General features: G+C 38.0%; 1 protein-coding gene across 5 annotated transcripts in view; it reads right to left on the reverse strand.

The window, feature by feature from the left end:
- Positions 1 to 26,235, reverse strand: part of CCDC141 (coiled-coil domain containing 141) — a 224,240-nt gene that overhangs the window by 31,809 nt on the left and 166,196 nt on the right. For all 5 annotated transcript variants that reach the window (XM_059394250.1, XM_059394247.1, XM_059394251.1 and 2 more), the window contains 9 exons: positions 22,689 to 22,868; positions 17,277 to 17,456; positions 16,590 to 16,715; positions 14,388 to 14,576; positions 13,136 to 13,315; positions 11,170 to 11,319; positions 2,654 to 2,794; positions 1,701 to 1,895; positions 154 to 337 (listed from right to left, as the gene is read on the reverse strand). In XM_059394250.1, the coding sequence (XP_059250233.1) occupies positions 154 to 337; positions 1,701 to 1,895; positions 2,654 to 2,794; positions 11,170 to 11,319; positions 13,136 to 13,315; positions 14,388 to 14,576; positions 16,590 to 16,715; positions 17,277 to 17,456; positions 22,689 to 22,868 (1,525 nt within the window). The remainder of the gene's footprint in view (positions 1 to 153; positions 338 to 1,700; positions 1,896 to 2,653; positions 2,795 to 11,169; positions 11,320 to 13,135; positions 13,316 to 14,387; positions 14,577 to 16,589; positions 16,716 to 17,276; positions 17,457 to 22,688; positions 22,869 to 26,235) is intronic.

The raw sequence follows: 26,235 nt of genomic DNA on the forward strand, positions 1-26,235 counted from the left end.
TTTGTAGATATGGGTGCTTATCTTGAGTCTCTCGCCTGAATAATTGCTGTAGTGAGGACCCTGAGGGCTTGTCATTCTCTGCTTTCTGCAGGATTAGGTTCACTATAGATTTGTTCAAGGGCAAATTGCTGGTTATTTTAAAAGAGACCTCACCATATAAGCGCTGAGCTAGGTCACTGATCTCCTGAATCCTTTCTTCTTGCTGAGGCACGGAGGGCCTGATATATTTATTGAATTGCTGGTGGAGAATTTGCACAGCTTCCTTTGTCTTGCATTCTGTGGAATATTTTCCAACTCTTACAACTGTGGCACTTGCATCTTCATACCAAAAGTGACACTAAATTAAAATGGGATAAGCGTAGATTAAAGAGATACCATGTTCTAAAGTTCTTCATTTTGACCACTGATGTATCAAATTTCAATATTCTCAAACTTTATAATCACATTAGTTTGAACTTTCTAAGTCATAATAAGGAAAATGTCAAAATATGATCATAGGCTTCTGCACTTGGGTAGTAGAGTTAGATAAGAAAATAAAGGTATGGAAATTCATTTGATTTTCCTGCCTTCTTAGATTTGCCTAAAATAGACTTGCTAAGAACATTGCAGACTTACAAGAACAGGAAATATAAAAAGCATACGGCACGAAAAAGAATTCAAATATCAGCTAAAAGAAAAGACAAAAAGTTCAAACACACAGATTACTGCCAAAATAATTGAAGTAATTAACAACACATGGATAAAGTACTGCCTGCTTAATAAATAAATTCTCTTCTAAGAATGAGACTTAGTTTATGGGTTGGGGAACAGCATTTGACCTTTTTGCTTTGTTTTGTTTTTAATAGAAGTTACTCAAGTCATATTTTCAAAGCACAGTGGAGAATTGAGACAGTTTCTCACCAAAAATACTAAATAACGGTGATGGAAGGAATGCGTCTGACCATGGTCAGAATGATTATGATGAGCGAGAAACAAAAACACATGAGTCGGTTAGGAGCTGGCTCTCAATAAGTTCCACAGGGTCACAGCAAGCCTATGGATCAGACATAGAGGAATGATCATCCTCATCTTCCTCAGTGCCGTGTCAAATCTAAAATCTGCTGCATCCGTGGCAGAGAGACATTCTGTATCGCAGAATAATGGGCCACAAAGAACTTCAAGTGTGGAATTTCTTCGACATGAGGTGTGCAAATAACAACTGTAATTTGTCAAATTTCCTATAGCTTATGCATCCTCTACCATTTATCCTCTCGACAAAAACAAAAATAACACCAATAACAATTTGTGTACGTGAAACACCCCACCATCACATTTCTTTCTAAACATTTGCAAGTGAAATAAATAAGTCACTTTGAGTATTTTAAAAAGATATCCAGCAGTGAGCATAATTTCATGACGGTTCAGCATCTTGAGTTGATGGCGTTATGGAGAAATGAGAAATTCTCCTATGTTGCTGGTAAGAGCAAATTAGTAAAATCTCTCTAAAGAACAAGTGGACAATGCTATCAAACTTTGCACCATTCATCCCCCTTTGGTCCAGCAATTCTACTTTAAGAAATTATCCTAAGGCAATAATCATGAAAAGGAGGAAGATGCATATATTTAATGACAAAATTAACTGCAGTAGCATTGTTTTTAAAGTTACAGAGCAATTTTAAAGAACATTACATATGGACACCATTTCAACAAGAAAAGGATACCTCTTCTATCATCTCCTGGAGGTGCTCTGTCAGGTCCAAAGTCATCTTATAATCTGTCACAACTTTGTCAAACTCATCCACATGTTCTTGCAAATCCTTTATGGCTTCCAAAAGAACATTAACTTTATTATTTGGATAACTCAAGAAAGAATCAGAAGTTCTATTCTCAACTTTTTCCATTTTCTTTTTCAAAGCCTATGCAAAAAAGAAACAGTTTTTAAAACAAAATTCAGTTTTTATTTATGAGGCTAGCTGGTGATAATTTATTGACAGAAAAACTTGGGGAAAACTTTTGCAGCCTTCTCCCTGATGATATATTAAAATCATAATAATCACAAATGTATTTTGGAAAGAATGGGTTTTCTCCCACATAGTTTACTGATCCATCATTAAAATCATATAGAAAATTCACTACATACCAGGTCCTATTCCAGATTTCGAGAATGATAGTATGATTTAAAAAAAAGACAAAGATCATAAAATAAAATATTTTCTTATCTTCAAGAAGCCCACTGTCTCCTGGGAAAAATATTCAAGTTATCTAGCTGGTTCATGCGGTAATTGAGGTAGTATAGGAGGTTCTAGGAGTAATGGGCCACAAAGTTGTTCCTGACATAAGCATGTGCAAGGAAAGGAAATGGGGTGTATAAGAGGTGTGCACGTGTGTGTGTGTGTGTGCGTGTGTGTGTGCTCTGGGGAAGAATGGAAGCAGAGAGGCTGGGTAGATTTGGTAGAATTCATTCTAGAGCTGCCTCAAAAGATAAATTAACTTATACATTTTACATGAGGAACTCAACTGTTACAAAAGCAGAAAACTACCATCTGAATCCCGATGTTGCAAAAAAGCCCAAGGGTTAGGCATCTAGAATTGAAATGCAAACTGATTTTGTAATAATCATAGTAGTGCATGAATGTGCATACACACAGACACGCCACCCGCACTTTCTCTTTACCTGTATTTTTTCAGCATGCACATCAACTTGTTGAATTTGATATTTAAGAGCCTTCAGATTCCGAGCCTTTTCATTTTTCTTAGCGTAATTAAACTTTAAATTGTTGAATTTCTTTTTGATATCTTTGAATGACTCTTTGAGCTGCAGTTCAATGAAAAGAAAGAGGTGATTTCCTTAAAATGAGGACACTAATATTGACTTGTAATAAATAAAAAAATCTTAACACTTCAAAATATTCATAATCCTCAAAATGTATTCAGTGATTTTTTAATAGGAAACAAATGTGCTAAGTGAACACATAATGAGAATTTAAACATATTCCTAAATTTAAATATAAATTGTTCTTTGTACTTTTTGATGTGTAAATTTTTTAGAGAGTGTTGGGGAGGGGTAGAGGGAGAGGGAGAGAGAGAATCCTAAGCAGATTCAACGCCCAGTGCACATCCCCATGCAGGGCTCCATCTTGCAACCCTGAGATCATGACCTGAGCCAAAATCAAGAGTCAGATGCTTAACCAACTGAGTCAACCAGATGCCCCTTGATTTGTAATTTAAAATTAGATTTATAAGTACAGAATATCCCTTGGCTTCCAAATAAAAGAGTTTTGAACATATCAGATTTTTAACAACTCTAATTTTCTTATTCGTATTTATTTGACATTATGTTTCCCATATAATCCGTTCTCTGTGTCTTAGATTCTTCTGCCTCCCAAGACTCTCTTACAGTATCGAGAATAAATATACTAGGCTCCAATGAGCTGTTCCTGTTGCAGAGGTCAATGAAGGGTCGACATTCGGACCACCAAGGACATTAGTGAGATAAAAGAGGAGTCCCAATATGAGATTTAGTAGGAAAAATACTTTACTTGCCTAAATCCAGGTAAAAAATTATTTTTCATGAGCAGTTTGCAGAAGGGATTTCCTTTTTAGATATAGGCCACTAACTTTAGATGTTCTTCCAAACCGGAAAGTAAAGGGACAGCGTCACCACTGATGGCAATGCTAACTTGTGTATAAACAGAGCATATGGCAATGAACAGAGAGCAGAGCATGCATTATGACAGCCTTAAGAACACACAGTTCAACTTTACCAGTGAACCGAAGCCCTAAGCAGTCCAGTTCCATCAAACACAACACTTTCTGTACCCTTTCCCATATTCAAGAAAGATAAACATATTGACAGGCAACTCTCTCTTTATATTATCAGCAAAGAGAAGTACAGAGAAAACATAAACCTTCTCACATTATATGGAAGCATTTAACAGCAAAAAAATGAACAATGTTATGGTTGATAAATTTGAGCTATGATAAGAAAAGTCAGAAACACATTAAAATTCTTTTCAATGACAGCAAATAAATTATTTGGAAGGGAATAAAGTCTGTGTACATGCTAGATTTTAGACCTGTAATGCAGAAAAAACATGTCTGCCCTAAAAATATTTGCTTTCTCCAAATGCTTATTTCGAATCCTGCATATTGTAAGAACGGAACCCTGACCTTATCTTTAACATTTCTTGGAGACAATTACCTACAAAGGCCCTAGCAGATTTGCATACATGGAAATCATTACACTGATGTGATTTTTGCCTCTCACACACCTATACTGTTGTTTATGTCATATGGTAAATGAAATTGTTGAATGCTTGTTTTAAGCTACCAATTAAGCCAGCCACATTTTAAACATTTAAACCGATAAATCAGTAACATTCTGAAGAAATGGCAAGAAATATAGTTTCAAAATTTGAAAACTATTTCTCTATTAAAACTCACACAAATATTGGAGAAGATCATATTCATTTGGTATAGTTATAAAATGACCATTAATATTTAAAGTCTTTGACATTCAGTGTTTTAACATGCATGTGTTCAATTTTAGTGGAAAAACACAAATGGGATTGAGATATATCGGGACTACTTCCTGAGTTATTCACATGGAACTTGGGCAGGAACTCTTTCCCCTCAAAGTCATAATCTGTGATTTTAGGTATAATAACTACCACATCTGAGGAAACCACAGATTCCTGTATTAAAAAACATGTCCCCAATAAAGAGTTATTGTTTCATGGGTACAGAATTTCTTTTTGGGATGATGACAAAGTTCTGGAAATGGATAGTGGTAATGATAGTAGAACGATATGAACGTACTTAATATTAACCTTAACCTTAAAATGGTTAAGATGGTACATTTTATGTTACATGTAGTACATGTGGTATTTTACCATAATTAAACATATAATTTCTATTTTTAATAAAAATAAACAGAATAAAAGAAAAAAGAAAGGGGAAAATATATGTCCTGTTACTAATAAGTATCCATTGGAAAAGGAAATTTTATATTCTTTTTTCTTGTACTAGAATGTGATACACATTATAAATTTCAGTCTAGAGAAAGGAAGAGGGTCTCAGTCATCAATCTGATAATCACTGGGTTATGTCTGCTTGTTTAAATGAGAAAGATCAACTTCTATTCAAAAAGTAGGTGATGAACAGAGAAAGTCTGAGCCTTAATGCTATAATTCTAAACCATGAAATTTTAAATCTGCTTTGGATCAAAAACCTTAAGACCAATAAATGATGAGCACAATCTTATTTCTGCAGCTTCAGAATGTATGCACTTCTACCAAAGATGATTTATAAGACCAAAGAGTGTTCATGGTGCTATGAGTATGTGAAATAGAATCAGCTTCTTTTTGACACATGAACTCCTTTGACAAAGTTACTGGCACTTCTCTCTTTTGGTCCCCTAGAAATGCATTTTAAATCTTTGACCTATCCCAGCTGAAATTTAGTAGGACTTTTGCAGCTACAAGTGGAAGGCAGCATGTAGATTTTCAGAAAAACCTGATCATGCCTAAATTTCTTACCTGCACATTCTAACATGAAAACTTAACTTCCCATCTAATCCCCATATAACTTGTGATCATATTTTTAAAGGGACTGAGTGCCATGGTTGCTTGGCTGTGGGATCATTGTTCCTGCAGCTGTTTCTAACTTTAGTTAGCTTGTCAACAATGGGGAATGGTGGAAATGGCAAGACAACTGCTCAAATGGAACACGTAAGCAGAAAGAAACACCCAAAGCTTGGGCAGGATAGTTCACCCTATTCAAAAAATTTAAACGTTGTTATAATCCTTATTAACAAAATTTCTAAAAACCTTTAAAAAAACTTTAGGAGGAATTTTTTTTTTTCCTAATGAATAATGTGATTTTCCTATGTTTCTACTTGTTCAGCTCCTCCACATTTGTTATGGAATCAGCGGACTAAGTTAATACAGCCATACTTAGGAATGAAATTAAGACTTTAAAATTGTGGTTCTTTTGAACCAGAATGAACATCTTCACCATATTTCCTAGGGAGCAGTGAGCTTCTTTCAGGGCTAGGAATGAACAAAGCTTCCTTGAGAAGAAGCAGAAGCAAAAAGAGGCTGATGACGACCAGGCTGGATTGCTATTCTTAATCTTGACTAAGTTGGTTGAGGTCGCTCTGGCATAAGAATGTATTATTGGGAGTCTGGTGCTGGCAAGGCCAATTTATGTGAGGGCAATGGGACATTTTAAAACTCAGGACACACATTAAAACCAAAAGCCTTTTCAGGCACCTGAGTGGTTCAGTCAGTTAAGCATCCAACTCTTGATCTCAGCTCAGGTCTTGATCTCAGGGTCCTCAGTTCAAGCCCCATGTTGGCCTCCACACTGGGCATGGAAGCCTACTAAAAAATAAAAATAAAATATAAAGCCTTCATTGGAATGATAGCACAGATTTGGCCAGACACAAAAATGCAAAACAGTCCATTTTTCTTCATGTCCACTTCACAGGCTCCATTTCTTGCTCATCCTTTTGCCCATTCCAGAAAAAAAAAGCTTTCTGATGCTCATTTCCAGTAACAGAAGGCTTCACAGTTATCACTGCCCAGGATGCTTGCATTTGAAATGAAAGGACCCAAAGATTCATAATTCAACCTGAATGATTTGCTACAATTAGTATGGCTAGAATACCAAGCCTAAGTCCTGGAGAGATTTCAGGACAAGGCTCCCTTGGCCTCCTTTCGCTTGGCAACCGTGCAGCTGTTCCCATGTGCTCAAGGCCAGTGCTGCGGCAGCGGAAGTGGGACAGCCTGCAGGGAGAGGACGGTGGCTCCATTTGACCTCATGTCTCGATCATAGCTACTGTCCCTGCCCTGCAAGTTCTGTGTGTTCGTGTGTTTGTTTTACTTCCTGCACATAGTAACTACGATTTTAAACTTCAGCTTTCTGTATTCTTCAGGAAGAAGAGTCTCCTTGCAGACGTGAAACAACAAACTTTTATGGACATTTTCAGAACAAATACATCTTTTCTATTTTGTACCCTCTGGATGGACCCACGGTGTGGCCTGGTTGCGAGTGACTGTGATGTGAAGTCCCCCGGGGCTTTCATTCACTCTGGGCTCCATGTTCCCAGAGGACTTTCATGGGCTTATGGTCTAGTACGCAGTGGCCACATTGACAATATGTGTCAAATGATGATAGTTTAGTGTTTTTTCTTAAAATGACGAATGTAGGGTTATCGATCCAGAAAATAATAACCCCAGCACCATACTACAGTGCTGCCCGCCCCGTGTTTTAGCCGTCCAGGCACTCTTTGTCTGCTTCTTCTCCTGCCAGTGGGGGACTGTCTGTGGCCATTTTGTCACCAGCAAAGTGCTCTACGATGTCAGGAAGTTCGATTTCATGAGTTGGGTATGTGTCTATTCCTCGATTCTAATTTGCTGCTTCTCATCTGCCTTATGTCTCTGGAACTCAAATGACCGACTTCAAATCAACAAAAAAAATTTGTGTAACTGGAACATGAGACTCCGACATATGGAACAGACCTATATATACACCAAGTTCTTTTCTGTTTCCTTCCCGATGAGTAGGATGTTGCTACAGTAGAAAAAGTTTCAGGCTAAAGTGATCTAATTACATGAAAGCTTCTGTTTGCGAAACTTATTTTGAAAGAATGGATACCAACCCAATTCTGTCATTGCTGTTTTGCTTTTTTTTTCCGGCAAAGTAATTGCGACCCATAATGAGACGCCAGTTATAAATTTCCATTAACATTATGTAAATGTAAAAGTAACTTTTTGGGTCAGGTTGCAGATAGAAAACATGCTTAATATCAACTTATTACGTTTCTAAATAAAGACGTGTAAAAGAATGAGTAACTACTGATGTTCTGTCACGTCTAACCACAGAGAATGTCTGTAATGCTTTGTGTATTAACAGCTTATTCATGCTGCCAGGCAAGAAAATATATGGTGAAACTCAACATTTGTGCATACCAATATATCTTTGTGTGAAATGAGTGAGAAAAAAATGCCACGAAATTTGGCAGTCTGAAGACTGTGAAGGTAGACATGGAAAAAATGAGATTTTACAATATCCTATGTCTTAGGTAGTGTATGAAATAAGAAAGTAAAAGTACTTTACTCAAAGATAATCAAGGCACAGAACAATGGTTCTTTGTCTTTAAAGAATATCACATCACATTAAAAAAAAAATCGCCTTTAGAACACCTCATTTTATTTTGCCCGAAGGTACTGAGTCATCTACTAGGGAGCTCAAGTACAGTTAGAACCATGTATGTTAGTTAGGGCATCATCAACAATTAATTTTGGTTGAAATGACCAAATGAACCGTGCTATTGTATCAGAGCATCCAAACAGCTTGAAATGGTTATGCCGGAAAACAGGCGGGCAGAGGAAAGTGCAGAGAAAGTGTACATGGTGCATCAGACTGCGCCATGGGAGCAAGTGGGGACTTTGAGTTTAGCAACTGACAACCTGTTGGTGCCCAATAGAGTCTGAAGACCAACAGATGAGCTTTTGGCCCAAAGCCGACTCCTCACACACCATGAACAGAAGCTCTGCAGTCCTAAGTGCTCTGCTCAGATGCAAATCGAAGACACCTCAGGTTTCTCACCCCAAAAAGGAAGAAGTGTCGGAGTCGAGATCTCCCAAAATCTATTTCCACTCAGAGTCTGTGAACTTCCAAGAAGCACTTGAAGCACACTGGAAACAAAACAACTGTGTTTCCAACTCAACTTAAAAAATAAAATGCATTGGAGTGCCTGGGTGGCTCAGTCAGTTAAGCAACTGCTTTCAGCTCAGGTCATGATCCCAGGGTCCTCGGATCAAGCCCCATGTTAGATTTCCTGCTCAGCTGGGGAGCCTGCTTCTCCCTCTTTCTGCTGCTCTCTCTCTCTCAAATAAATAAATAAAATCTTTTTAAAAAAAATCAATGTTTGCTCTAGTTCCTTGATGGTGTCTGACTTTAATGTTTTAATATACAAAGAACGTAGAATAACATATTGCTTTTAATTTTTTATAATGTTTTAAGTACCTATGCCAAATATTAATAATGATAATGTGACAAAAAGGTCTAGGTATGTAAATATTATCACCACTTGGAATCTAGCCATCTATACTGTGATATTCACAATACAAATTAGAATGTACATATATTTATTTAATTAAAGTGCACTAAAAATATTCCTTCTGATTATCTTCCCATTAGGCTTGTGGTTGGAAAGTCCAGGGTGTGGATGCTACACTGTGGCATGCCTGCTATAGTTATACAAGAAGGAAAGGAGGAAAGAACCAAGGATTTTCAAAGAACCTTTAAATGTGAAATTAAAACTTACATCAAAGATTAGATGGATATGAAGTAGAAACAAATGGGAAGACTACTAGTTCTTTTAATGTTTGAGGTTGTGTTAAAGTGATATCTGATTCCCACATGTATCTGGTTGCTCATTATGGTACAGACAATCCTGGGGCGTCCCGACTGTGACTACAAGGGACATCTGTCATCTCAGCTAAGCTGGCTCCCAGCAGAGGCTCATCACGAGGCTGCCTGTAAATAGAACCCCTGTGGGAAGGGCCTGCACGGGGAGACCCAGCTCCATACATGCCATAGTGATCCAGGAAGATGGAAACTGAGCTATAGGGAGCTGGGAGTAACCCTTAGCTTCCTTCACTTGTGGTTTCTGTTAGTATAGAGCTGTATATCCCTGCAGGGAGAGAGATTTTTGGCAAAACAAAGTTTACCAAAGAAGAAGAAGGGAGAAGGAGAGAAGGAAGGAGAGAGATTGGAGAGGGAGAGAAGCAGGAGGAGGAAGGGAAGAAAGAATATAACTTTGGAGAAAGGTGGAAAAAAAATTGTTTGCAAACCTGAAAATCTAAATGTTATAGCTTTGGGGAGAACAATGTTTTCTTTAATATTGTTTTCTTTAATAAGACTTGAATGAAATATTGTTAGCTGAAACCAGAAGAGGCCATAGCAGGTAGGCTACACTCTGGGCTTAACCCCGAATGAATCTCTAGCCCAGAATGAGTCCCTGGAACATGGACTCTGAGCAGCAACCCTACAGTCTGGCAGCACATTGCTAAAATGAAAGTCATTATTGGTGTTCCTGTGTCTCTGCTGGGGTCCGCGTGGCCTCTCCTGCTCTCTGCCCCTCTCACTTTCCTTCCAGCCCTGTTCCCTTCCTGCACCTGCCGGTGGCCTATAAAAGTGTGGCCTGCAGGAAGGAGCGTGTGAGAGCTCGACCACCATTCTAGTTTAGATACTCATACTTGAGTTCATGAGCTAATGTCTGATATTTGATATTTGCTGGGCCCAGATTGTGTAAATCAGGCATCAATAAAACGTTTGAGAAGGTTTCCCCTTCCTCTTCCTCCACCCGCTTTTGTAACGGACTTGTGACTGATGGACCCAGAAACATTTTTCTCTAAATGGTGATATGTCTGGAATGATAGTACTCTGTATCCCGCTGTCAATTTTGAGTCAAAAATCAGGAACTATGTTTTGCTATCCTGATCTATGTTTTCTCCCCAGAATAAGTTTATTTAAATGGAAAGTTTAACTAGGGGAGGGTTATTTCAGCGTGCTACATGTTTGGGGGTTGGGGGTTTGGATGGAGTTGAGGGAGAGGAGGTGGAATTATGTGTTTGAGCGGGTATATGGACGCCGAGGATAACTTTTATCTGTTGCTCCTTTTTCTCTAGAAGTTGTTTTTCCAGTAAACCACTCCATTTGAGTAAATACGAAACCAGCCTGTTGACTTTGGTGATAATACTTTGTAGCCTCTGAGGCAAAGAGCCTGCTCCCCTGGCCCATGCCACCCCCCTCGCTTTGAGTCATTGGTCCTTAAATAGAATCTCAGCAGGTCGGAGCTGACTTCATGGGGACGGCATCGCCCTTTCTGTCCTGCTGGGCTCTATTCACTCAAGCAAGCAGTTGCTGTACAGGCTTGAGTGGGGGGAAGAAAGCAACTAGAACACTGTAACAGTGCATACTAGGTTTTTCTAGGCATTGACAACATACTGACTTGGGTGCTTGGAATTGACTCAAACTTTCAGAGCCCGAGACGTTGCTTGGTAGATGAAAGGTCAAGGTGGAATAAAGGTCCCCGATTGTGGGTGCACACATACAGACAAGAGACACATGCTTTAGGTTGAGAGCAGCTTTGGTGGGCTCTCACACCTGTCACCCTACCTCGTTTATACTGTCCCTTGTGTTGCAGAACTCCAGGCTGCAGGTCAGGGTCCGTTCATACTCCTGGGCTCTGGCACGCCAGTTCCCACTGTCCCCCTCGAGGAGGTCCAGCTGCTGCTGCAGGTTCTTTGCGGAAACATTAGAGCAGTTCTGAAAATGAAAGAGAAGAGGAAGTGACAAAGGGACTGGGCGAAACAGCAATGAGATGCATGTGCTATTTACCTGCATTATGAGGTTCATAAAGGACATTAAAAAACCAGCTCCTGGCTGACTTTACATTAAGCATATTTGAATATAATGATTTCAGAAGGGAGAGCCAGACACCAACATGTTGGGAAGGCAAACCATTGCATTTCCAGTCTTGAAACTTCAATTTTGAAGATTTGCTCATCACACCCAACTCTTCAGAGACACTGTTTATTATAACGTATAATTTTTACTTCAAAAGGCATAAAATATGCATTGGAAACATTCAGCTTCTGCACTATAATTTTCCTGTCAACTTGAACTTAACCTCAGGTTCATTATGCAAGTGCGCCAATCTCTGCTCAACACAGAGGGCTGCTGAGGCCAAGGCCAGATAAAGGTTGGAGAACAATTTATAATATTATTTGTACAAAGTGAGACATCTTACTTTTTTCTTTCTTTTTAAAATACATTTATTAATAAAATAAAGCTCTTTAAAAAGAAAACTCCTTCTTGGTAAAAACTTTATTGCTGTCTATAAACAGCAACAGATATTTTGTATTTCTATGTCTTTCAGTTAAAAATTTTAAAAAATTTTTTTTAATTTTTAAAAAATTAAAAAAAATTTTTTAAATGAACTTTAGGTTCATTGCATTCTATATCACTTAATGGAGATTTTAGATAAACCTTAAAGTAAAATTGGCCATTATGATTTTGTTAATGTTATACATACTAGATAGAATAAACATAATCTTTTCTCCCCTCAAATTAGGAATTTGGAAGATTTTTTCCTTTTAATCAGAGTCCTGTATGTTATTTATAAAAATTTGATCTGAAAATACTGTCTTCTCTTTAGGCTCCTCTGTTAAGGTCAGTCCAGTAGCATAAAGCAGATCCAGTGATCAGTGCCCAAGCCTTCAGTGAAGCCAGAAATCTCCTCCATGATGGACTCTTATGGATAAAGCCCCTTCTCTGGGCCTCAGATCCTTCTTTTATAAAATGAGTGTCCTGGGCTAGATTATCTCTACCATACCTTTCCAGATCCAAAATGCTAAAGCAGCATTGGTCCAATCAAAATATAACCTGAGCCACAAGAATAATTAAAAATTTTCTGGTAGCTATATTAAAAAGTAAAAAAAGAAACAGGTGCAATTCATTTTTCACAATAAAGATTGTTCAACCAAATATCATCATGTTAACATGTTAACAAATGTTAAAAATATTAACACAGTTTTTTATACTAAGTCTTTGAAATCTAGTGTGTATTCACATTTATAAGCACTTCTTAATTGTTGCTAAACTTGTCAGAAATAATTGATCCATATTCAAATTTCAGAGTTTATAGTTTAAAATGTAGAATCACATATCCAAACTATTCCCAATGTACTTAAAAGTTTTCTCATAATTACATTGGAGTGTCAGTTTTAAAATTTAAATTATTAAAAATTTAATAAAATTAAAATTTAGTTCTTTAGTTGCGTTAGGCCCATTTCAAATGCAAAAACCTGACTGCCGTATTAGACAACAGAGCTCTACAATTCTATGTTTTAATTAGCTTGAGGATAGATGTACTAAACAAGACTTTATAAAGCAATTTTCCTCCTTTAAAGTTTTTTTTGTTTTGTTCTAAGTGGTAGAAATTCACCACAAATAACTACCCCAATGGCTTAATGTATTTTTAAATTTAACATATAGTAGACAGTCGGGCTGATTTCTTTGATATTACCCCCCAACTCTCAACTTTAATTACGTAGGAATGATGGTGTTCCAAGTTGCTTACAGGCCGCTGCACTGATGAGATGATGTCCACTCCCAGGGAAAGGGCCAGTTTATGGAGATGATCGACGTGTGCCTGCTTCTCCTGAGCACGACTGAGGTGGACTTGGGCTTCATGGGCATCCTCCAGATCCTCTGGCTGGTCTACAAACTCTGTTTCCCTGGATTTGTGGAGATGACCCAGCTGGAATTTAAGACAGTTAACAATTAACATGGATTTCCTATTTTTCTGAAGACTGATTTTTTTTTTAAAGCCTACTTTCCATAACCTATTTTATTACCTGGTCAAAATGCTGCCAAGCCTATCTATAATTATTAATGTCATAGATAAGGAAAAAAAATGTTACAGTGCTTCAAATAGGTAGGGTAAAATTGAGGAATTAACATTGTCAGTTCTCTTAAAGAAGAAAACACTCTTTTTGGTCAGAGTCTAAAACTTTTGCAAGATCTAGACTTGTGTTCTGAGTACATTCAGAGGCTATTTTAAAGGGATATCGGTATATCTCCATGTTCTGTTAAGAGAAGCTAATAACTATAAAGCTCTATTGAGCACTCCATAATATCAGTTACTTGAGATACATTAAAAAAAAAAAAAGATTTGTTTTCTTACCTCAAAGAGCTTACACTTCTTGAGTTGAGGGGAAAAGTCATTTAGAATCAAGATGGTAGAAGCATTGAGACCTGCATGTCTCAATCATTCAAGCATCTGCCTTTGGCTCAGGTCATGATCCCAGGGTCCTGGGATCAAGCCCTGCATCAGGCTCCCTGCTCAGCAGGGAGTCTGCTTTTCTCTCTCCCTCTCCCCCTGCTTGTGCTCTCTCTCCTCTCTCTCTCTGTTTCTCTTTTGCTTATTCTTTCTCTCAAATAAGTAAAATCTTAAAAAAAAGAATCAAGATGCTAAAAATGACAAATGTGTAAAATAAATAATGAAAGTTCAGGGAATTTAGAAGAGAGACACATCATTCTGAGGGACATAGGTTTGCTGGGGGCAGGGGCAGGGTTTAAATAGTAGAGGAGAGAGAAAGGGACCTGTCCCAGAATGGCTTGGAGTTAGGAATGTGTGCTTTATCTTTGAGGGACAAAGAAGAGCTCCATTGGGCTGGATGGTGAGGAGGGAGTGAGAAGAAGGTTAAAGGCCAGATGGTGGAAAGCTTCTAGTACTACAATGAACAATGTGGCCTTTATTACATAATAATTAATTTTTAATTTCATAGTTTAAAACTGAGGGTCTTCCAGCTCTCTGTGACAAGTCTCACCTTCTCCTTGACTTGGTGGAACTGGACCAGCTTGTATAGGATATCCTCGTAATCTTGGATTCTCTCCTCCTGTGTTTGGTGGAGATGAATAAGCTCCCTCAGCTGCTGGGACTTCTCTTTCACAGGGGCTCCTTTGCCACTTAGCTCTTCCGACGCTCTTAGGAGGTACCGAACTTCATCATTCAGTTGCTAAGAAGTTAAAAGCAATAAAAGATATCCAACTTTTAGGGAGCCTTTTCTATAACTGACTACAGGAAGGTCCATATCACCAATTATTCTCTCATCTGTTGACAATTACTTATTGTCGGCCCCACCCCATCCCTGCAAATCTGGGCTTTGTGCTATCTGTGCTACTTTTCTCAGTAATTAAAAAGAAAATTATTAGCAACACAAAGAACATTTCAGAGCTAGCTGGTAAAATACAAACCACCTGTTTCTGGGAAGCACCAAGCACTCCCGTAATCTGGGAAGTGAAGGTATTTTAGATATTTTTGTGAAGCCATGACTATCTCTGACATTCAATACAGACCAGGATCAGGCAGTATGGTAAATACACCAAGACATAGCAAGTCTAAAAATATATGGGGGAATTACTTGTCCTCTATGATAACAGAATGATCAGCATGAACTACCAGCTGAGCAACGTGGTAGATATGCTGCTTTAAAAATGGTCATCCCAGAAGCCACAAATAGCCACCACATGTAGAGGGGGGACAGAGCAGCTTCCTTTTAACCCAGCACAGCTCAGATATCCCTTATAGGATTCCAGATTCTGGGATAGAACTTACAAAGGGCGGACAACTCAAAGAGGATGTCACTATAATGTCAGGGATGGCTCTTCTATCAAGCAGAGAAGTAACGGAAATGATTTAGGCTAAGGAAATAATTTGCAGATGAGTAACAGAAAGGTCTTCAAGTCAAAATCAAGCATGGGGGCATCAAATATATGCACAGTGACAGAACTAACAAAGCTTGGGAATGGTGCCTGACTTCAAAGGATTTACACACTCAGCACGTGCGGGCGCATGTGCGCACATGGAGACATGAAAGGCAAAGGGGCATATAACACAGGGTATATCAAAGTACCTGACAGGGAGGCTAGTTGAATTCTCCGAGATTTTATGGAAAATCGTTCACCATGGGCTACAATGGTGTGCTTTTGTGAAGGGGAGAGGGGGCCAGTTATCCACAATATCAGCTTTACTCTTAAAGAATCTAAAATAGGTATTTCTTAAAGGGATCTTCCACTTTCTGATTCAGCATTCTTTTTTTTTTTTTTTAAGATTTTATTTATTTATTTGACAGAGAGAGATCACAAGTAGGCAGAGTCAGGCAGAGAGAGAGGAGGAAGCAGGCTCCGCTGAGCAGAGCGCCTGATGTGGGGCTCGATGCGGGGCTTGATCCCAGGACACTGAGATCATGACCTGAGCCAAAGTCAGCGGCTTAATCCGCTGAGTCACCCAGGCACCCCTGATTCAGCATTCTTTAAGGCCAACACTTAGGAAGTTGCAACCAACAGAAACACAGAGAGCTTGACTTTGCAGCAAAGAACAAGCCAGGCAGGAGAACAGCATGACTGGCAATCACTTTTGGCAGCTGCGTCCAGGGGTAGGAGCAGCAGGAGGTAGAGGATAGGAAAGGCACTTGTAGTCAGGGACTGAGAACGTGACTCAGGGTTTTCTCTCTTACATCCTGAGGGGGCTCTGAGAGGGAGAACCTGAAGGGACAGCAAGATTCCTGGGAGGGTGGTGGGAAACTGGGGTGCCAGTGGGCAGGGACCGTGACATCATAGTGGTAATTGTAGGGACAATGGGCAGCAGAGCCTGTGTGTCAGAGCGTGCACACCCTTGCTCTGAGATGTCGTAATCTAAAATGTGTCTATACCTCCTAGGGAAATAATTAGAGTGAATATATGTGATAACTCTTATTTATAAGGAAACAACTTAATGTAAACTAAAATGATCTAAGATAAGAGTATATTAAGGACATTTTGTAGCCTGAATGTTTGTGTATCATCAAACACAGAACAGTGCAAAACAACAGTAAGAAAATTTTTCTTTGAAGTGGAGTTTTAGATAAGCACTGCTTTTGTTTAAAAACAAAACACAGTAATTCACCAGTCTGTGAAAATTAGGTAAACTTTAACCAAACAGTTTTTGATTTTTTTCCTGTTCACCCAAGTCCATCAGTCTGTTTCTTCACCTGGAGCTGAGGCTTCATTTCGTTCCATTTTTTCTGTAGCCCTAAAATGGTCTGGAGGTTCCCTCCAAGGTCAAGGGCAGACACAGGCGTAAGTGCTTCATCAAGAAGTTGTAAGTTGTGAGTAGTCTGAAACAAATGTTAGATAGTCAAGGATTTGTTTTCTTTGACACCACCAGCAACTACGTAATGATCACTGCCATGATGACAATCATCGAACTTTCCATCCCCGTGAAACCCCTCACTACCTCAAATGAGTTCCTGGTTCTAAACCTGGGTTTCCTTTACTTGTTTTTGATTTTACTGTGATAAAATACATGTGACAAAATTTACCGTTTTAACCAATTTTTAACTGTGCAGTTTGGTGGCAGTAGGACATTCACATTAGTGTGAACCCACTGCCACCATCTACCTCCAACACTTTTTATCATCTCCAACAGAAACTCTGTACCCACTTAGGCATAACCCTGGTTCCCACCTTCCCTCAGCCCAGCTGACCTCTTTTTTGCTTTCTCTCTTTATGAACTTGACCCTCTGTACTTCGTGTAAATGGGATCATACAACATTTATCCTTTTGTGACTGGCTTATTTCACTTAGCATCCTATTTTAAAGTCTCTTCTATGTTGCAGCATGTATCAGAATTTCATTCATTTTTGAGGCTTAATAATACCCATTCCATGTTCCTGTACCTTTCTAAGTTGTTCCTTGAATGCTCCCCACTGCTGTTTCACAGGCTGAGTAGCAATGCCCTCAAGTTGCCATGTTATCCGAAGGTGGCCAAGTTCTTCTCTTTCTGCCTTCTGGCTTTCCATAGTGTTCTCCATAAAGTGTGCTTCACTTTTCGTGTTTAATATTTCATCTCTTTTTGCCTGTTAAATTAATAATCCATATAATGGCTTTTCTTTCCCAAGAGACATAATGTTTTTGCATACATTATTTTAGGAGGCAAACACCTGATCATAGCTAATGCAGAGCATGGGTCTGATTGGAGGATAAGTCTGGAATGCCTGTTTAAAGCTCACAGCAGGGCTCTCAGAACCTCTATTTTATGCTTGGACACCAGGTCCTGAGTTCTTCAAAACCCTAGTAGTGTTTGAGTCCTCACCCTCATACCCCTGTCCAGGGTCTGGCTACTTCCTAAGGGATGATAGAATGAGCACCAGGATCCAGAAAAGTTGAAGTCAAGATTATGTTAATGCATAAGTTTTGAAGTGTAGTCCACCTTTTATTTGAACGCACTTACTGGAGTGTGTCAAAGTCTCAGTATTGGGAATACAAAAGGTCTGTTTTTCTCTTCAAATTATCCCACTGTATATACTATGATTATTTTAAATTTTCCTCGTGAGCAGTGCTTGATGTTACTCCCTTTTGTGAGAACTGAAATGTATGCCTATAAATCTCTATATTTGTATCTCTATTATGCACCAGAATCACAATATCTAAATGCAGAGCCTTCTTCCCAACTTCTATATGCTCTGGCTGACTAATTGGAAAGCCTTTAAACAGTGTGTTTAAACAAGGGGAGAAACAACTGGACGCAGAAGGATGAGAAAAGTAAAGAGTAAGACCATGTTTTTGGGGGGTTTTTTTGCACATAAAAAAATGTATATTTGAATATTTGGTTGATAAAGCACTAGTTTTTCCTTTGATGGCCAGCCTTTCTCAATAAATCCTTGAATTTCTAAGGAGCAAATATGCATGGATGTCTATAATGGCAATTACAGCTAGGTATCTAGAAGTCAAGGGATCTTTTAAATCATAGTCAGAGATAGTGTTATAAACATGTAACAATATTTTAAAAGACCATTTTATTTTTAGGGGTGCCTGGGTGGCTCAGTGTGTTAAAACCCCTGCCTTCAGCTCGGGTCATGATCCCAGGGTCCTGGGATCAAGCCCCGCATTGGGCTCTCTGCTCAGCGGGGAGCCTGCTTTCTTCCCTCTCTCTGCCTGTCTCTCTGCCTACTTGTGATCTCTGTCAAATAAATAAATAAAATCTTAAAAAAATAAATAAAAGACCATTTTATTTTTAAATTATTTTAAGTGACATTAATGACCCATATTTATATATCAATTTAGACATAATAAAGTACTGATTAATTACAAAAGAGTTTAATTACAGGTCCTAAATGAGATTTCCCCCCATGAATTTGGGGGTTCAAAAATAAATTGCTATATGCTGTAATTATGGTTAATGAGAGTCTAGTATATCATAAAAGGTTTTAGACAACTTCAGCAAAACCCACTCCAAATAATTTTTTTTTAACCTATGTTATAAAGTTAGGGTATCTTTCACATACTATTAAGCAACTATTAATCAAAATATAATATGTAATTTAATGTAAACTTGGAAATTGCAGCATATCAATGTCAAGCCCAACCAGCAGGGCATGATTCGAGTAAGGTCTGGAAAAGGGAGAACACAGCAGTGTTTGTGGCTGTCTAGCTAGCAGGATTCAGGAAGAGTGATGATGTACTTGGCACACTTAAATATTGTGACCACTCAAGAAGACTAAATAATTTGTCCAAGGTCTAGTTAGTAAATACAATACTCATTCTACTTCTGTGTAGGGGCATGGAAAAATTCGCTATGCTCTTATCTAATAGGGTACTAAATTACCTATTTTCCATTTGAATTCAGGCACAGGAAATGGTGTGCTTTGTTTTCTAGATACATTGATAACAGGAAGGCAGGATCCTGGATATCATCTTTGATATTCACTGTTATAAATTAGTAAATTGGCACTTTCAACAAGATGTCTGCCAGATTTCTCACCTAAATCAATTTCTCTAATCCTAATGATTTTTTTTTTAAATAAACTGAAAATTTTTCAGTTTCAAGCTTGAACAGCAACCCAGTTGAGAGCAGAACACTCAGTGGAAAATGCCAGCTGGCCTTCTTCCTTTTTAACAACGGAACTGGTTATCACATTTCAGCAATAATGTTTGCTTAAAAGCCTAATGGTCCAAAAAATATGAAAAGAATTAAAAATGTGTTTTACTAGCTTTACCAACACTTTCTTATCTCGAAATGTCACTGAACCAATACAGTTAACTATTATGTACACCTTAATATTTATCAACAAAGAGGATTTATTAAATGAAAGTGGTAAGGCTCTCAGGGTAAAGCATGAGTTTTATACATAACGTCTGAGATTTGATAGATTTGATTCATAGGTCCTGCCAAAACAGGACTCCATGACTGGAAACCAAGAGAAATGTAGACAACAGAAACAACTTCAGGCCCAGATGTTGGAATTAGCTGACAAACACTTCAAAAATACCCATGATTAATATGGTCAAGAAAGTACAGGAGAGAGGCAGAGAAGACAAGAGAGAGAATTTCACTGGCAATTGAAATCTAGTAAAAAAAAAAAAAGATCCAACTGGAAGTGTCAGGGCTAAAAAATAAACTTCTAAAATGTAGCTAGTAATAAAAAGGATTGACATAAAAATATAGTTTGCAAATATTTGGATTTCCTTGTGACTACAAATTAGAGAAGTATATAATCAAGAGATTGAAGACTATATGACAAAGTAAAAATGAAAAGATGATAGAATACTACATGTTCTCTGTGTTCCAAATAAGAAATAACTTGATTAGTTTTTACAATAAAGCACCCATATTAGATAAGAACATGCTCAAATTGCTTAGCAAGTTTTCTCTGATACTTGAGAATAGCATTCGATAAATTAGCACTATTTAACACTTATTTTGTTTCCACACAGATTTAATAAGAACAGTCAATATTCAAGAATAGTCAATAGTCACCTTCAAACAGCAAAGGTAGACGTAGAGTAGATAAAAAGAAAATCATAGCTCAAGTGGATGAGAATAGTTATAGAACCTAACTCTTCCAAATGAACTCAGACTCCTGACTGAGATTCATCAAAATTCAGAGTAGTGGGAAAATTGCTGATATCAGTTATCTTTGCAAACTGACAGAAAATAAGAGAAGGGCCAGAAAGTTAGAGAAAGGAAAATGCCCTCATTTTCACAAGTGGGAAAAGGATGGGCCAAATCCTTTACAGATCTGTAAGCTTTACACTGAAAATCAGTGCAGTAAGTTTATCATGAATTAAGTAGTTTGTGAGCACTTTGGAAAGAATTCCTTGATCACAAGGAGTCAAACTGATTTATGCCAGATTATACTTACATAATTGATAGGGTACTTGGTAGATAGGCCTTCTTTTGAGCTGTCTCTCTCAACACAGACTTAGGCAAAAAGTTGTGAATTAGTGGTCGAAATGAAGTACTATTGGAGGTGTCTATGACTATTTAATAAACGGGTTAATCCAGGGATGGCTTAATGGATTGGGAAGTCGACTTAGCCTTAGACACTTTTATTAAAAATCTACTTAAAGTCACAGAAGACCTTCTTATCAAATGTATAGAATTAAATTCAGAAAACGTGGCTAATGCCCTAGAGAGCAGGTTCAGAATTAGTTTGATACAATGGAATATGGGAGAAAACTAATAACATTTAAAAGGAATAAATATAAAGTCCTGCATAAATGCCTGACCAATATAAGATGGGAGAGAAGTCACTCAGTAGAAATTGCAGTGAAAATGTAAGAGGAGGGTTTTTTTTTTTTTTTTTTTAAATTTTATCTATTTATTTGACAGACAGAGACCACAAGTAGGCAGAGAGGCAGAGAGACGGGGTGGGGGTGGGAAGCAGACTCCCTGCTGAGCAGAGAGCCCGATGCGGGGCTCGATCCCAGGACCCTGAGATCATGACCTGAGCCAAAGGCAGAGGCTTAACCCACTGAGCCACCCAGGCGCCCCGAAAATGTAAGAGGAGTTTTATTTGATCACAACCCTAACATGAACCAGCTAAGTTGAAATTACTGCTAAAAATGTTTTTATACTCCTAGGTCTCTTTCTTGAAGAATGATGTCAGCTTTGTTGTACTTTGTGTTGAAATTAGACCTCACTTTTTGGTTACATTTTATGAACGACTTTGACAAACCATAGAAAATTCTGGGAGAGAGAACTGGGATAGAAAAAGAAGTGAAGCTATCTCATAAATGATAGAATGGATTTCTATGGGGTTAGTTACCAGAAAAACCCAGTTTAGACATAGCAACTATTTTCAGTGTTTGAAGGATTTTCATGTGTGAGAAGAATGAAATATGAACACTTTTTTTTCCCTGTGTAGCTAAAGAGGGTTAGAAACAGATATGAAGACAGATCTGGCCTAACAATGAAAAAAAAATAGTTAACTAGTAGCAGGCATTTTGTACAACGAAATGAGCAGTTTCATTAGAAAGATACTTGAGGTATTAAAGAAGAGGTAGATTAGCCATTTTTTAAAAACTTTGTAGAGAAGTTTATATGGGTCAGAGGTTGATATAAAGATTCTCAAGTATTTTACAGATACAATTTGACAACTAATATTTAGAGTACATTTTTATTTTTTTTTTAAGATTTTATTTATTTATTTGACAGAGAAAGAGAGAGAGACCAGGCAGAGAAAGAGGGGGGAAGCAGGCTCCCTGCCGAGCAGAGAGGCAGATACAGGACTCAATCCCAGCACCCTGGGATCATGACCTGAACTGAAGGCAGAGGCTTAACCCACTGAGCCACCCAGGCGCCTTAGAGTACATTTTTAAATATAATGGAGTTTCACTATGAAAAGATCTACTATAGTAAGAAATTCTTCAAAATGATGATTCACCCTAGATGTTTTCTTTAACCCCTGGAAATTTTATAACACTTTGTTGCACTTTCTCAAAATAACACAGAACTTTTGGATGGACTTCTAACTGAGGTCGTTATGTAATAATGACAATACTGTATTTGAATTATAGTCACTCTTTCTTCTTCATAGTTAAAAAAGCCTTTGTTAGCAACGGATAGGAGGTCTAAGACCAGATAAACATATAAGTGCTCGGCTTTAGGACTGTTCTAGGTTGAATAAAGCTAAAATAATAATAATAATAATAATAATAATAATAAATAATAATAATAAAAAAACAAAAAAACAAAAAACAAAAGCAACTTCTTACATCAGCAACACTGATTAGCAGACAGATGAATTGGTTCTGACTTTGACAAAGAATCCTTGCAGAAGGTGTAACCCATTTAATGTCGTTCTTACCATATTTATTAAATTAAGGAACTCAAGCCCTAGATCTTGAGTTAAAAAACTCCTCTTCAAAAATAGCTGCCACTGCTTCTCAGCTGAATCTGATCCATGCTTGACTTCAGCATCATCCTCTTCCTTCTGCAGGATTTCAGTTTGGTAAAATTCCTTTAGGCTCTGATACTGCTCCTGTACCTAAAAGGGAAAAAAAAAAAAAAAAAAGAATATAAATGAAAATTAAGAACACTTAAAAACATTTTTAAAGAAAAAATAGCAGTAAATTCTAATAAAAACCTATATAAAAATTAAACAAACCACATTTCAGAATTCTTTAAGTTTTTATTGAATATTGTCAATTTACTAAAAAAAAAACAGGAAAATCTGTTTAGGTTGTCGACATATAGGATTACCCCTCAGTAGCAAATTAAGCTGACAAGTTTGTTACCTGTGAGATCTCATTACCATAAGCGAAACCATATTTATGTATTACATATGTGCATGTTTTGCAACTAAGGACAATTTGCGTCAAAGACCAGTGTGGTTCCCTTTAAAGTTGAGTTTTATAATTCAGAAGGAAGATACACACACACACACACACACACAACCAGGGAATACAAATCAGAAAGAAGGAAATGTAAGCCTGTACAAATTATTTGTAATTATTAATCACAATTTCCTTCTAGTCAGTGATAAACCAGAATAAAAAAGCACAAACAATTACTAATTTTCTCTGCAAGTATTAATATTAAGCTGCCTCCCTAAGCTTATCTTACTGAGATATAATACTCCGCCTGCCTAAAATTATATTTTCTCATTTGCTAACCAATACCAGCAGTACTAGATTATTTTAAATCACTCTCTTTGATCAGAGCTTATATAAAATCAAATGCCCCTATAGAACTATAGATTAACATATAATTGGGTAATGTAAAAATAGTAGAAAAATTCTGACACAAGCCTTTATGCATTTTGGGTAATATTTAATGGTTAATAGAACAAGACTCAAAAGAGCTCATAACTACCGAAAGCGATCTAAACAAGGTGAGAAATTTCAGGCAATGGTTAGTCACCATATTTTAAAGATATTAACATCATTCTTCATTTAAAGGAACCTAATAGATGGACCTGCAAATGGTGCTCAGAAACAGAAGTTCTATCCTCATTTCCCATTTTCCATTTATTCATGGTTCTGTTTTGCTGATGCTTGTTTCCTCAACCTAAAATGAGCTTTCCACAATTTTCTGTTGCTACTTATCCTTCCTAAACTAGTGAAAATGCTACCTCCTCCATGGAGGCTCCTAAGATTCCCCACTAAGCATTAAGCGTCCATTTCCTTGGGTTCTGAAAGACAGTTCTGGGGGAAATATAACCATAAGCAAATTATCGCAACACAAAGCTAAGTATAAGCACGGGGTTACACACCTGCTGAGAAGGGACCACAAAGTCTACATGGAGTAAAGAGGGAAGAATTTAGGAAAGGAAGTGACCTTTGATCTATGTCTTTCAGAATTGTTCAGGGTGAAAAGCCTGTTAACCCTCCCGGGTTAACAAGTGTTAACAAGTGTGAAAACTCTGGCTAGTTCAGAGCCCAATAAAATACTTAGTCTGAGCGAAGTTCAGGTTGCTGGAGCTGAGCGGTTAAGAAAGAAGCTAGAGGGATCACATTGCCACAAGCTGTTCAGCAGGTTTCAACTTGTTTTCTACCTTAACCAACAGGATGCGACGGATTCTCATTAGTTTGAAACAACTGATAGCTGTCACAATTGTTCAGAATCAGCATGACAACTATCAGCATTTGGGGCAGGGGGTGTATGCTACAGGTTGGGTGTCAATCTGATGGTCTGTCAGTTTGGTGCAAATCTCAAAACATAAATTTTAATTCATCCTCCTACTCCAACGGCTCAAAGAAGCCTTCAGTACAAGTGAGAAGGACGCCATGTATAGGAATTCCCTTGAATCTGTATTGGTTTATGCTATAAGGGAATTAATGATAAACTTTAATACTTCATCCATTTTGGGGGAAAGTTATTTATAATTTGAAAAAAAAAGTTATTGATAATTTGTTTTATAAATTACATTTGTCATATTACCCTAATATCAGGAGGTAACATGATAAGATTTGCTTTAGAATGACCATTTATCATCAGGAATGAAGTGAGAATTATAGGAAGTCGAACAGGCAAAAGACAACTTCTTTAAGCTGAGCAAGAGATGGTGAGGGCTTGAACCGAGGAAGTGATGGTTCAGGTGGAGGGGAAGGAGAATTCAGAAATCTTAAAGGTTGTTCCTATAGATAAACAAAGGATAGCATGGCCTTTGATACAGGAAAAGCTAAAAGGGAGGAGACTGGGGATTAAACTTCAGCTTTGACATTTACTAGCTGCTTGATCACCTAACTTCTCAGAGTCTCAGTTTCCCTCATTTGTGAAAGAGCGATAATAGTAACTAAACAGAGAGATGTTATAAGGATTAAACGAAATCAGGAATGAGGACAGCTGGGTGGCTCAGTTGGTTACACATCTGCCTTTGGTTCAGGTCATGATCCCAGGGTCCTGGGACTGACCCCACCTCAGCCTCCCCACTCAGCAGGGAGTCTGCTTCTCTCTCCCCTTTTTACCCCCTCCCTCCCTACTTGTTCTCTCTCTCTCACTTCTGAATAAGTGAATAAAATCTTTAAATAAAGAAATAAAATCAGGAATGAAAAGCATGGGACCTCGTACAAAGTAAGTGCTCATTGGGAGAGGTCTTGGAAAAGACTCTGAAGCTTCTTTACAGGCCTTCTGAAAACTGATGGGGTCATTAAGACACAGAAGAACACATTTGACAAACAGATAACTGGTGGTGTTTTGTTGAAATTCGGGAATCTCCAGGATATATAGGGAATTATTATGATGGGAAGTTGAAAGCATTGATCTGGGGCTTGGAAGAGTGGGGGCTGAGGAGCCATTTGAGTTATTGGTGAATTAAAACCACATGTAGGGGTATGATTTTGTATAGAAAGTGTACAGAATGTCCAAAAGAAAGCACAGGCCCACCACACCTCAGAAACAGAAATTTAAGTGAGGGAAAAGGAGAAGGAACAGATAAAGAAGTAGGCAAGATGATGCCACTTATGTGAATATCCAAATAAGGTACGTCTACAGAGGCAGAAAGCATTTCTGGGGGTGCCTGGGTGGCTCAGTGGGTTAAGCCGCTGCCTTCGGCTCAGGTCACGATCTCAGGGTCCTAGGATCGAGTCCCGCATCGGGCTCTCTGCTCAGCAGGGAGCCTGCTTCCTCCTCTCTCTCTGCCTGCCTCTCTGCCTGCTTGTCATCTCTCTCTGTCAAAGAAATAAATAAAATCTTTGAAAAAAAAAAAAAAAAAGAAAGCATTTCTGATATTGCCTGAGGCTGGAGGGTGGAAGCCAGGACTGACTAAAACTGTGCAGCAAGCCCCTATTTGGGGTGACAGAAATATTCTAACACTGGAGTGCAGTGATGCCTGCACGGCTCTATAAATACACTAAAACTCCTCACACTCTAAAATAGGGGGATTTTATCCTACATAAATCATACTGAGACAA

This window comes from Mustela nigripes, chromosome 3 (assembly GCF_022355385.1).
Source record: "Mustela nigripes isolate SB6536 chromosome 3, MUSNIG.SB6536, whole genome shotgun sequence".
NCBI classification, from domain to species: domain Eukaryota; kingdom Metazoa; phylum Chordata; class Mammalia; order Carnivora; family Mustelidae; genus Mustela; species Mustela nigripes.